Source organism: Triplophysa rosa, linkage group LG13 (assembly GCF_024868665.1).
Source record: "Triplophysa rosa linkage group LG13, Trosa_1v2, whole genome shotgun sequence".
Classification (NCBI taxonomy): domain Eukaryota; kingdom Metazoa; phylum Chordata; class Actinopteri; order Cypriniformes; family Nemacheilidae; genus Triplophysa; species Triplophysa rosa.
This window is the reverse complement of record NC_079902.1, coordinates 8,162,742-8,175,687: the sequence shown is the minus strand read 5'-3', so window position 1 is coordinate 8,175,687 and position 12,946 is coordinate 8,162,742. Positions and strand designations below refer to the sequence as shown.

General features: G+C 36.1%; 3 protein-coding genes across 5 annotated transcripts; all 3 read left to right on the top strand.

Moving 5' to 3' along the window:
* The first annotated feature begins 90 nt into the window (after nt 1-90).
* sowahab (sosondowah ankyrin repeat domain family member Ab) lies at nt 91-1,428 on the top strand. Its single transcript, XM_057350239.1, has one exon. It carries the CDS (start codon nt 91-93, stop codon nt 1,426-1,428), a length of 1,338 nt encoding a protein of 445 aa, XP_057206222.1.
* Nucleotides 1,429-3,988: 2,560 nt separating this feature from the next.
* On the top strand, nt 3,989-7,336 carry gdf9 (growth differentiation factor 9). Its single transcript, XM_057349929.1, has 2 exons — nt 3,989-4,406; nt 5,783-7,336. The coding sequence occupies exons 1-2, from the start codon at nt 4,058-4,060 to the stop codon at nt 6,718-6,720; spliced, it is 1,287 nt and encodes a 428-aa protein (XP_057205912.1). The 5' UTR covers nt 3,989-4,057; the 3' UTR covers nt 6,721-7,336.
* An 892-nt stretch (nt 7,337-8,228) lies between these two features.
* On the top strand, nt 8,229-12,448 carry nudt22 (nudix (nucleoside diphosphate linked moiety X)-type motif 22). Of its 3 annotated transcripts, none has more exons than XM_057349819.1 (7): nt 8,229-8,267; nt 8,541-8,678; nt 9,687-10,218; nt 10,286-10,399; nt 10,489-10,586; nt 10,674-10,767; nt 12,270-12,448. In XM_057349819.1, the coding sequence occupies exons 2-7, from the start codon at nt 8,593-8,595 to the stop codon at nt 12,441-12,443; spliced, it is 1,098 nt and encodes a 365-aa protein (XP_057205802.1). In that variant the 5' UTR covers nt 8,229-8,267; nt 8,541-8,592; the 3' UTR covers nt 12,444-12,448. The 3 variants fall into 3 exon arrangements, with proteins under 3 accessions (XP_057205802.1, XP_057205800.1, XP_057205801.1); XM_057349818.1 differs by having other exon boundaries at nt 8,243-8,305; XM_057349817.1 differs by having other exon boundaries at nt 8,233-8,678.
* The last annotated feature ends 498 nt before the right edge of the window (nt 12,449-12,946 follow it).

Here is a 12,946-nt window from a genome sequence, read left to right as displayed (position 1 = left end):
GGATCACCGGAAGCAGCAGGCTGCTGTTGAAGCATCGTTCACGTCTCCGTTTATAGTCTCAGATGCTACAACTAATACGCCGACAGGAAAATGGCTTTGACTGAAGACATCATCTTAACATTTTTACTGGAGCGCGGGGGCAAAGTGAAAAACTCGGAGCTTGTGAACAAGTTCAAAGTACTGATCAACTCTGGCGATTCCGCGGAAAAGAAAGAGAAGAGAGATCTGTTCAAACGACTGGTCAACGACGTCGCCGTGGTGAAACAAGTCGATGATGTGAAGTATGTGGTGGTCAAGACAAAATATCAAGGACTCGTCAAAGGTGAAACGATCTTGGATAACAGTTTATTTGACTTAAAATCACCGTGCAGATCCGAAATACAAAACGCGGATATTCTTAATAACAACTTTCCCACCCAAACTGTGGACCGTAATGAGAGTCAATTTTCTTCTTTTAAATGTGATCGTTCCGAAAAACGGGAAGCTGATTCAGTCCATCCTGAAGGACCATCTGACGGTACTGAGTGTTTGACAGCAAGAGTACTTACTGTGACAAGTCATGTCAGAAGTGGCCAAACAGGGTCTGTTTTCGCTCTTGTGGCCATAACATCTCCACCGAAGTGTGACGAAAGGAGTAACACACATCACAAAACAACAAATGAAGATTCTTCAGAGGTTCAAGTGATTTCTGAAAGGACCTTGAAACTTCAGGCAACTGAATATCAAAAAGGGGCTTTTCTGTACAGGTCTACAAGAACCAAACAAAAAGAGCTTGAAGCACAAGGTTCACCGCAATTGGGAAGGTGTAGCAAAATAACCAGACCAGGTAATGAAGCTAAAGACGCAGATGTACTTCCCTTAGAACCTGTGGAACATGAGTGGCTTGTGAAATCAGCAAAAGGATGCTGGAGTCAGATCTATGGCCTCCTCCTGCAAAATCCCCAGATGGCGGAGAAGAGAAATTTCATGTCTGGCTTCACAATCCTGCACTGGGCTGCTAAAAGCGGAAACGGTGAAATGGTGTGTAAAGTCATTGACGTTGCAAGACAGAGTGCTGGAGGAATCAATGTTAACCCCAAGTCTTATGATGGGTACACCCCTCTTCACATAGCTGCCATTCACAGCCATGAGAGGGTTTTATCCCTGCTGGTGTGCCAATACGGTGCCAACACTAATGTAAGGGATAACAGTGGTAAAAAACCTTACCATTATCTGAGTCAAGATGTGTCATTTGAAATGAGAAAGATGCTCGGAGATCCTCGAATCCTGCGGCAGGATACTCACTGTCATTTGGGGGGTGGTCAGAACCTTCAAGACTTTCCTAAAGGATTTAACACCTTGAGTAAACTATTTCAGCCTCACGTTGTGGGACATAAAAAGAAACACAGGCGTCGGCAAAGTTTCTATTTCATCAGCGATGATCATTAGGACCCTAGAAAGCTCACTGCACATTGTAACTGTTTAAAAGAAACTAAGACATATCTCAACTGAAGGTCACTTAAAAATTAAAAGACACTTATATAACTTGTTGTATGTTTAAAGTCATGTGTTGTTAATTTAATTGGTCATTTTAAAGATGAGAGCCATCAACACTTTGTTTACTAATAATTATATAATGAAGTAACAAGAAAATACATTAATTGTTACTGTAAAACAGCTAAAAGAGTGAATGTTACAAAGCTTGTCAAGAACATGTCCTGGTCAAAATTTCACCACAGTTAAAAGGGAATAAGACACTGTTGCTTCAAATTTTTAAAATTCCCATTATTTGTAATGCATAAAAAATTAGATGTTTTTACACTTAATAAATCATATATTAAATTAAATCCTATATTAAATTACATTTATATTTCAAATAATAAATTTAATCTTCAATATAAATGTTGTATTGCTGTTTTTAATTAAAACAAATAATGTAGTAAGTTACAAGACTTCCAGACTTTCACCCAGCTGTTTTTTTTATTTTCTACTTAAAGCATAGTAGCAGTTAAATATATCTGTAAAAATAACTCCTGTGCCATTTAAGAAAATTGTCAGCTGTTTTTTTGTGTGTCTCTGTTACATTAGCTGCCTATTTAGATCTTTAAGCACTTTTTTATCAAACATTAAATGAAAGACAATTATAGTATTGTATTGCCTCAGTAGATATGATAACACAGAATATTATCTCTGAGCTGAAGGATGTGTCTTAGCAGAAAGTGTTCTCTTGTGTAGAAATCTGCACTCAAACAGCAGCTCTGTCATCTTCCTTATGTGATTTGTCCTCTGCGCAATGCTCAGAGAAACAGTCAATGAATGAGTGCTGTATAGGCATATTGTCCTTGAACTCATTTTGTGGTTCCCACGATGTCTATGTTCTGAGGAGATCAACTGTTCCGTAAATATTCACATGGGCTGTAATAAAATATTTTTTACTTGAATAAGTTCCACGAATAATACAATTACTTTTACAATTAATTACTGACTAATGTGTGAGAATAAAACCACCATAGGTTTGAACCTGAAATGTATGAATGTTGGCTTGGAAATATAATGACCCTTTTGTCACAGTGAGGCTGGGATTCAGGCATGATTTCATGGGCGCTGAAGCTTAGCATAACTCCATTCAAAGCCTTTTGACTGGTGTGCAGTGATGTGTAATGATGCAAATGCTCCTGTCTCTCTGTTAGAGCTGCTCTTGTTCGGCTGTGGGGTGAAGGTCATTTCAGAAAGCCTTGGGTTCAGGTTCTCTATTTACAATGATTTGAAACAAATCCGAACATATGTACAGTATATAAGCACAAATGATGAATCAGTTTCATGAAAATCCAAATGGTTGAAAAATGACGTGTTTAATAATTCATATCAACCTTATTATAAGTGAAAATTTAAGTTCATCATTTATAGTGAAGTTTAACATTTTTAACTTGAAATGTGTTCTTCGAAGTCGTTTTAGTGGAAAATTCCTGGATGTCCCCTGCATTGTCAGATTGTTAATGTAGGCTGTTAGTAGCTCTTGCTCAATATAGGGGGTCATTGTTTGACCCCCATAATTTTTCTCTTTTCATTTCTCGATCGTCACACATTCAAGAGGAAAGATTAAACCTAAACAATAAATCTGCCTGCACACTGAGCAGTTATACTGTAAAACTTTGCTGTAGTTTTGCAGCAGGTTTGCCAGTAACTTACTGTAGATTTAATTACTGCTTAATACTACTTTCCTATTAGTACCGTTTTCAATTACTTTAATGAAAATTAAAACACTTTGACTTTTCGAGACTCAAAATGAGCAAGAAGAGACTGGCATAGCACAGCAACACTGCAAAAAATGATATTATTCCTATGCATTTTTGTCTTGTTTTCTAGTAAAAATACTTAAAACGTTTTAAATTAAGATACATTTACATTACAAGAAAAGTGACCAAAGATATTTAGTCTTGTTTTATTAAAGAAACTATGTAAATTTATGCTTAAAACAAAATTGTAAATTTAATCTATACAGTAAATTACTGGCAAACCTGTTGCGAAATTACAGCGAAGTTTTACAGTGTAGATTTGACCAGTCAACTATAAAATACTGTAATTGGGTCTCAGTGTTTACTATAAGCCTAATGAAAAATTGTTCATCTGAACTGCATCTTCATATGTTGCTAAAATGCAAATTAACCATCAACCAGAAAATAGTTCAAACATACAAATCTTATATCATATATATTATAATATTTATAAAGACTAGGCCTATATAACACATTTGACATTATAGGCCTACGTGGAGCTCGATACGTGATATGAATAAAAATATGCCTTTTAAGTCGATACATGTGAAGTCGATGATTAAACATCGCACCATATCGCGTTATTTCAGACATGCCAAAGATTGTATAATAAAACTCGCGTGGTTGATCAACTTTGCAATGTTTAGGCTGTTTATATGCTCCACCAGCTTTTGAGCAAAGCGCGCCCTGATTGCTCACACCTGTCCCCTGTACTTTAGGTCAGAGCGCCGCGAGTCTGGTTTGCATGGAGACGTCCCAGGTCTTCACCGAAACCTTTTCTTAAATTGACGGACTTTTTTATTATGGCGACGAGGCTTTTCAAAAGTGACGCGCTTTGTACTTTAACGAGACTCCTTATAGCCCTCGCGGCTACAGGCCTGCCGTGTACATCATGTTACAATTTTGAAAACGAATCGCTCGAGCCCGACGTTCATCATGGTAATATACTGAACCCCCTGCTGAAGGCTTTGTCAGAGCAAGACCCGTGGGGAGACTACACACCGCGAACCAAGCCTGACTCCAGATATGTGCGCTACATGAAGAGACTGTACAAACAATCATCCAAACATGACAGGAGCCACGAGGCCTCTCAGCTGTACAACACTGTCCGTCTGATCACACCTCGAGAGGAGTGTCTCCAACAAAGCCGAGGTAGACCTCTGCATTTTAAATACATTATTTACAGAATTTAGTAAGTTACTCGGAAATGTATTGCTATTGTTTAGTTTACAAATTAGTTTTACTTTTGTCTTTGGGAAGTTTGTTTTTCGTCAAGGTATTGATATTAAATAGTTGGAATTTGCATCTCGGAAGAATTTCAATAATTCGGTTAATCGTGAACTGCATGGCACCAGTTGTATATGAATGCAATGCCATTGACTACAGTGAATATATCTGACTATAAATTCAACATGATACTGTGATAACACCACATATGGCAATACAAGTTGACAAGACAATTACCAAAAATAATACCATCACATGCCTAATAAACAGCTGGTATACACTTAAATATTTGTAATACTGTTAAAATGCATCTTTAATGCGCTGTAAGTTGCTTTGGACCGAAACCTCTGCCGCATAAATGTAATTATGCAAACAGTAGTTTAATGCACATTTGGTCACACCCACCTCATTAGATTGAATGTACACTGTTTATTCAGTACTTCTTTCACTCCAGTGAACCCAAAAGTATGTGTGGCTAAAAAACGGCTGTTAAATATTTGTGCCCCTATTGCCCAGGATGTGAACGTTCCCCAGTATAATTGTGACAGATAGATCTGACCTGACATTTATGAAAAAACTAAAATGAGAACACAATTCAAATTTATATTCGTAAAATGTAATATTTAAAAATGACTTTATTTGTGTCCCACTGGGGTTTTATTGTGTTTAATTAACTTGCCGTAGGCTTGGTGCTGGTGTCTTGCTTGTTTAGTTTAGTTTTAGAGTTTTAGTTCGGAAGATTTGAACTGGGTGTTTGAAAGCAACATGCAAACAACACACAATCTCACATCAGTTCGTAACTGTTTTACGAGGTGGCTAATTTGATTTGTAGGATCTCTTTCATACCTTTTAGTACGATTTGCACCAGTGAAAGTTAGGTTTAGTGGTGGGGCTTCAACATTGCTATTTTACAATACACACTATATCAATTCATACAAATTAGCCACTACGTAAAATAGTTATATAAATACTCATGAGATCAGGCTGGTAAAATTCCTTATAGAGATAAAATTGTATGGAATACTCTAATTCAAAATGTATTCATCTTTCCATTCTAAGTGTGCTGAGGGATTGTAGTTTTTACACAGAATTGTCCTATAATTGCAAAATATGAATATATTTCCAGACTAGCATCCACTAAGCCTCTCTTGCAGAATTAATCAGATGCAATGAGGTGATGTAAGAACAATGTATATTTAGCATGGCTAACTTGAACATTTTTGCATAATTAAATGTAGGTCTACCAAACTCCATTGTTCTTTAAGAGATCTGTTTCTCAGTGCTATGTGTTTTCTTTGCAGAATTCATGCAGGATATCTCCTACAGCCTAAATCGAGTAAGGTCTCAGGAACAATTACTCAAGTCCGTCCTGCTCTACTCCTTCGACCACAACCACATTGCTCCCTTCACATCGCTCTGTTACCTTGATGTGAAGGAGCAGGAACCCTCCAAGGATTACATGTGTTCTGACCATCTCAGATCGCACCACACAGTCCCCCTGCTCAGCTTCCACGTCCACACCGAGAGGAGGGTCCGTCGCCGTTGGGTGGAGGTTGATGTGACTTCCTTCCTCCATCCTATCATTCAGGCCCACAAGAAGGACCTCCATCTGCTTATCAACTTGACCTGTATTGAAGATATGATCCCTAGACCTGGAGGCCAGATCCACAAAAGCCCGGTGGAGTTAACTCACAGGTCTCCATCTCTTCTTCTGTATCTTAATGATACCAGCGAGGTTGCCTACCAGAGAAGGCCTATGCGGAACAGGATGGTAGACCTATCATCAAACCACTGGGATGGAAAATCTAGATCGTGGAATCCAGCTTCACGAAAGAGGCGTGGCACTCTGAAGAGCACCAGCACACCCAAGACTAGCGCAGAACCGAAGTCGCCGGACTTCGTTCCAATGTACGACTTTCCTACGGATGACTGTGACCTCTTTGATTTCGGAGTGAGCTTCGATCAGCTCAAATTGGCCCATTGGATTATAGCGCCTCAAAAATACAATCCGAGGTACTGTAAGGGATCATGTCCGAGGACTGTAGGATATATCTATGGGTCACCCGTACACACAATGGTTCAGAACATCATTTACGAGAAGCTCGACTCCTCTGTGCCCAGGCCTTCATGTGTACCCTCAGAATATGACCCCTTAAGTGTTTTGACCATCGAGAATGACGGTTCCATCGCCTACAAGGAGTATGAGGAGATGATTGCTACTAAGTGCACTTGTCGCTAAAGATTAACTCCGTGTTGAATCTTTATGAATTTTCTTTTTTTTGTGATGCATTGCTTTGTAAAACACTGACCTTTTTTGTTTGCCAAGGCCATTCTTATGATTAACAGTGTAAATGACTTAAAGATATGCATCAGATAATTTTGGCTTTCTTATCTGATTCAGGATTGTGTAGAATATTTGAATGAATTATGCAGTTTTTGTTTCCATGTATTTTTTTCACATTTTCTGTATAATAGTTCTGTAACAGGGTATTTGATTGACGGACATTTTTTGTTGATGACCAGTTATGTTGTTTTAAGTTTTTTTCCTTTGTTTTGGTGGTCTTGTATTGCACTTTCTATACTTGAACATGAATGGCAAAATTTTAAACTTCTAGTTCTGGACTGAATATGAAAAGTGTAGTTCTATTGTCGTATCAGAACACTTGAACACTTACGTTGTTTTTTTTAAAACCTGGGAATTGCAGATGGTTACCTTAGGGGAACCTCTCTCTTCTTGATGTCCAGAAAATAAGTTGCCTATTATGAGCAACTTGATGTGTGTATTAACAGCTTGAGAATGTAAGTTTGTGTGTCACATGCCTATTTATGTATTTATTGTTCAGGTTGGCTTTGGTTTCACAAAACAGTGTACAGGAGAAAATGAATACATGAGAAGAGAAAAAATAAAAAAATACAGCAAACAAGCTTGATTTTGTTAGTCAAACATTGGCTTTTTTGAATATTGATAGAATAAACATCTGTACATGTGTAAATATTTCTTAAATATATACACGTATGTTTATGCATTTATATATTCATAATTATATACAGTACACACACATTTTATGTTAACAAAAACTTTTATTTTGCAAATGAATAGTTGAGATTAATCGTTTTACCGCCCCTGGTTGTGAAATACATGTGAAAAAATCTTAATAAGATTCTTAGTTTTTATTTTCCTTGACCCATATTATTACCATATGCAAATACATATAGAGAAATGTAAAATAATGATAAACTTGAACACAAAACACTTCTGAGTAATATACAGGCACTTTTAGATAGCCACTTAAATTCATATATATTCCTGAAAGATTCATAAGTATTTACTAGCATGTTTAACAAGGAGGCAAATTAAAAGAATTCTCGTTTAAATATTAATAAGTATTATTATAATAAAATATTTTAGGGACATTTAATAATTCTCATTAGCAACAGCCTGAAATTTGTATACAGATTTGAAATGTTGATGAAATTACTTTAATTAAATGCAATGGAATCGGGGAAATTAATTTATGCACATTAACAAAAATCGATTTTTATCATTAATGTTTATATTATATGTATATATATATATATATATGTATATATATATATAATGTATATAACATATAATATAGTGTATATTTATATTGTTTTTGTATTCTTTGATTTAGATGTTATATCTCTTTATCTCGTATCGTATCTGTCTTTTCTTAGTATTATTTTTAGAAGACTTCGCGGCTTTTATTTTGAAGTACCATATCCCCGGAAGTCGTTTACTTCGTAGTCGAACAAACCGTTTTGGTGAGGAATTTTTTAAAATCTTTAGTAAACAATTAAACGTAAGTCCCAGAATAAGTTACTTTGCCATTCATTACACAACGTGTTTTTGTAAGCTTTGTTTTCTGTCAATCCGAGCAACTCCGGTGACACCGGTCATATAAACTGATTATTAACACGGGATGCATCCTACAACTTTCGCTAAACACCTCTAACGTTATATGGCCTAAAGACTAGATTTTTAGACACAAGACAGTCGCTTTTTTTATTTTTTTACATTTTTTCGTACATTCTCAGATATCCTATTTAAACAAGAAGACATCCAAGCTCAAGGTTGACGTGGAGACTCATGGATTCAGAGGTATCTCTCATGCTGCACTGTGCTCCATTACAGGCTCTTGAAGAACATCAAACACATGTAGAAATTTCAGACAGGTAGAACCTCTTATCTTTGTTTGCTTCCTGCTGTTACATTTTCTCCAAAAAGAGTTACAATGGCTTGTCAAACAATGACAGCAAGGTAGTAATAGGTTAGAAACATTTTACTTTTAATTCTGTATAAGGGTCAATGACGTATGGGTCAGCAACCCCTCATCATGTGGTGCGACCAAGAATATCAATAATTATATTAAGTAAAAAATATATCTATTTGTTTACTGACCTACACATTAATCTGATACATTATGTTTAAGTGAATGGTTTTTTAAACATTTATATCAGTTTTATGAGATCTCAGGAAAAATAAGATAATTTTGTTAATTTGAGAAGACAGAATTATAGAACAAAAATATGAGATGATTACTTACTAATGTTAAGCAAGGAAATTAATTAATTTAAGATAAATCATGGTTGCATCACATGACATTTTTTAAGGCTATGGCCAATTCATAGATGAAAAACACTAAAATCACTTTGCTCAATTTGCATTTATGTATACACCACATTCTTAATGTTTGAATAACTGCAATAGATATTAATATTTATTTGCTATTTAAAATTGGCACGTCTAAAATACGTCATTAACCCATAATTTTATTACTAGTTTATGACCTTTTTAACTGAGTTTTTATATTTAATATTAAATTAGGTAATATTAAAATAAATTAGATAATGGTATCACACTATGAAATGAACTGCAAAATGTGTGTTTAATGTTTAAAATTATTAAAATTATACACTTTTATAACCTAAAATATCAGTGTTGAAAAAATGTCCAGCTAACCACTTATCACCATGAAATAAAATGTATAAACAAACAATTAAAAGGATAGTTGACCCAAAAATGTAAATTATCATTTACTCCCGCATTCAACCAAATTTTTCTCAAAGTAAAGTGACTTATACAGGTTTGAAACTCTTTCATAATTTTCCTAAATCATTATTTGCTTGACTATCCCTTTAAGCATTGCTTTTTCATGCATCTATATATATTTGCCACTCTAGATTCAATCGTCAAAGCTTTCCTGAGATTGAAGAGCACATTGAAGCCGTTTGGAGAGACAGAGTCACTAAAGAACCGTGGCTCTTCAACGGGGCTAAATTTAGATTACATTCAGCAGTGCTCTCTATCAACCCTCACCCGACAAACAGCCCCGAAGGGTCAACAGATGCACGCAAACAGTGCACCAGCTTGGAAAAAGGACACTTGGGAGAACAGGCTGTCCACAACCCAGTGCATAAACACAGACCCTCAGACAAAGTTGAAAAGGATGAGCAATCTTATGTCCTAAAATTACAGTTAGGTGCGACTTGCTATAAAGACTACATTGGTACTAACTGGTCACAAAAGGCAGAAAAGCTCCAGACACGTGGTGAGGCCGAATGTGCGGATCCTCAGGCCTTCCTCGCACAGCCTCTGGGTGTGGGTGCTGTCGTGGCAACATCAGATGGAGAGATTGTCCTGCTGAGGAGAAGTCAGAAAGTGGCAGAGGCAGCAGGTCTGTTAGACATACCCGGTGGCCACCCAGAACCAAAGGTGAGTAATGAATGCCTACGTGAGAGTAAAATTTGCTCACGGCACTAATATCTCCCGGTGCCTGCAGATGGTGTGTCAGGGGGTCAGTGAGAAGATGATAAGTGTTGACCTTCTTCAGGGTAAGGAGAGGGCCATAGTTTCAGAGATCTTCTCCTCTGTGTGTGTTGAGATCAGTGATGAGGTTTGTTTGAGTTATAGGAAACGCATGTACATTTTTTACATAGATTTTTACATTTGATGCTGTTATTGACGTTCATCTTTTTGTTTCAGGTGAACCTTCCCCTAAGTTCCCTAAGCAAACCGTTGTTGATGGGAATAGCACTAAACCACACAAGTGCGGGCCGACCCAGTGCTGAGTTTTATGTTCGGTAAGTAGAATTGTCCCATTCACATTTGATCTGACATGATGCTTTAATGTCAGTTAATGAAGACCATGTGTGTGATTTACTCTCAAGGTGCTCTTTGACAACAGAGGAAGTGAGAGAGTCTTACAGACGTGGTGGTCCCGAGGCCCATGAATCCACTGATATTTTATTTCTTAGTCGTGCGGTAAGCTTCATTTTATAATTAGAGTTTTTGCATATACAAGATGGTTTAAAACATGACTTCATCATCACGAGTACATAAGAGGGCATAAAATGACAACAGATACATTATAAAATATCTGTATCGTTTAGTCAGGTTACATTATAAAATATCTGTATCGTTTAGTCAGGTTTTCAATTAATATAGTTGTTTGGGTTCTCCAAATTTTGAAAGATGGGTTTTAACACTTTCACAAAAATTCAGTATGACAACCAGAGGTGGGTAGAGTAGCCAAAATCTTTACTCAAGTAAAAGTACAAGTAACTAGAGAAATTGTTACTCAAGTAAAAGTAAAAGTCACTATTTTAAAAATTACTTGAGTAAAAGTAAAAAAGTATGCAATGAAAAAACTACTCAAGTAGCTAGTTACTTAGTTACTTTGTATCTGATTATATAGGCCTACTACATAAAATTAATATTAACGCCAATATTTTAATATTACATTTTAATAAATATTTTTAATTATCATAAGAAGATATCTTTGCAATATACTAGAGAGACTAAAGAATAAACATACACAGAAGAGACAAGCATTTCTGTAAATTTCATCTAGTCCGGATGTCAATGTAGTTTACACAACTTATTTAGAATAATAGACCATGTCAAACTAAAGCATGAACTAAACTCAGAGCATTTCCTAAGATGATCTAGAACATCTGCAGTGCTCTCTTAAATGAAATACACATTTTTGATCAAAGATCATGTTTTCTCGTGATGTGTCAAGTGTGTGTTGTGAAACGCTCTTACTTGTAAACAAACAGTAAACAGTAAACCACACGCCCATCAACACGTTTTCTTCCTTCTGTTCTTCAAATGTATATTTCTGCAAGCCCACGTCTCTGTGTCTGACAGGTAACGCGCATGTTGCTGTGTCTGACGAACAGGTCGCGCGGGTGCGCGCATATGGCGGGCATTTATCATTGCTGGCAAACAATATATCTATACAATCAAAACTGCAATCGTGTCATAGATTAATATCCACTTCATCCAACGCTCTTTGTGTTCTGCGTGTTCTTAAGTTTCGCGCTACGAGGAGTGAGTAATCCTGCTTCAGATGATTCAGATCGTGCTGCGAACTGAACAAATCATTTGAACTGATTCATTAGCCTATTCAAGTGGTTTTGCCCATTGTTCAATTAATGCTTTCAAAAGAATCGACTCAAAAGAATCGATCACTCGGGAATGCCCGTAAAAAGAGAAGACAACCTTGAAATAAACAACGCGTTTTAAAAAGCACATTTTAAAATTAAGGAACGAAGGAACGTCACGCAATGTAAGTTATTTAACAAAGTAAAAGTACAGATTTTCTATTACAAATTTACTCAAGAGTAAAATTACACACTTTTAATTTTACTTAAAAAGTACATATTTTCCAAAATGTTACTCATGTAAATGTAACGAAGTAAATGTAGCGCGTTACTACCCACCTCTGATGACAACTCTGTTGTGTAAACTCTGCTCTACAGGAATTGCTACAGTTAAACGAGAGCTCCCCCCTGTGGTCACAGATGTGTCCTTCAGCGAAGGGTGCTGTACTGTTGTATCAGAGAGTGATGCCTGTCACTAAATTTACTGATGCACATCAAACTCTGAGGAACTGCACAGGCAGCTGTACAAAGTTAAGTGATAACATCACATAATACAGTCAATGAAATGGCAGTGAAAATATGTTTTGCATAGTGTTTTGTACTTTTATTTTGGAAAATTGCAAAAACACTGTATTTTGTATACTGGTGATGGATTAATGTTTACCCACGGTTGTGCATTGGTTACAATTAAAATATATTTTGTATAGTTTTTTTTATCAAATGTATTCTTTGTATAAAGAACAACCTCTTATTAAATTAATAAAACTGTATAAACAGATTACAAAGACATCTTAATTTGGTGCAAATGTGTTTTCACAGGAATTTTCTTAAAATTAACTTTAAAAGATTGTTTTTCTTGATAGTCCATTCTAAAGAACAGAAAAACAGATTAGATTGGTTTGGAGCAATATGAGGTCAACTAGACATTATTGGGCACAAAACCCATTATAAGCAGTTCCATTCGTTGAAGAAATGTCGGACAGGGATAACAAATATTTTTCTTAAGGTCAGCACAGCTTATTAAAATACAACATGATAAAATTGTGACGGTGGGG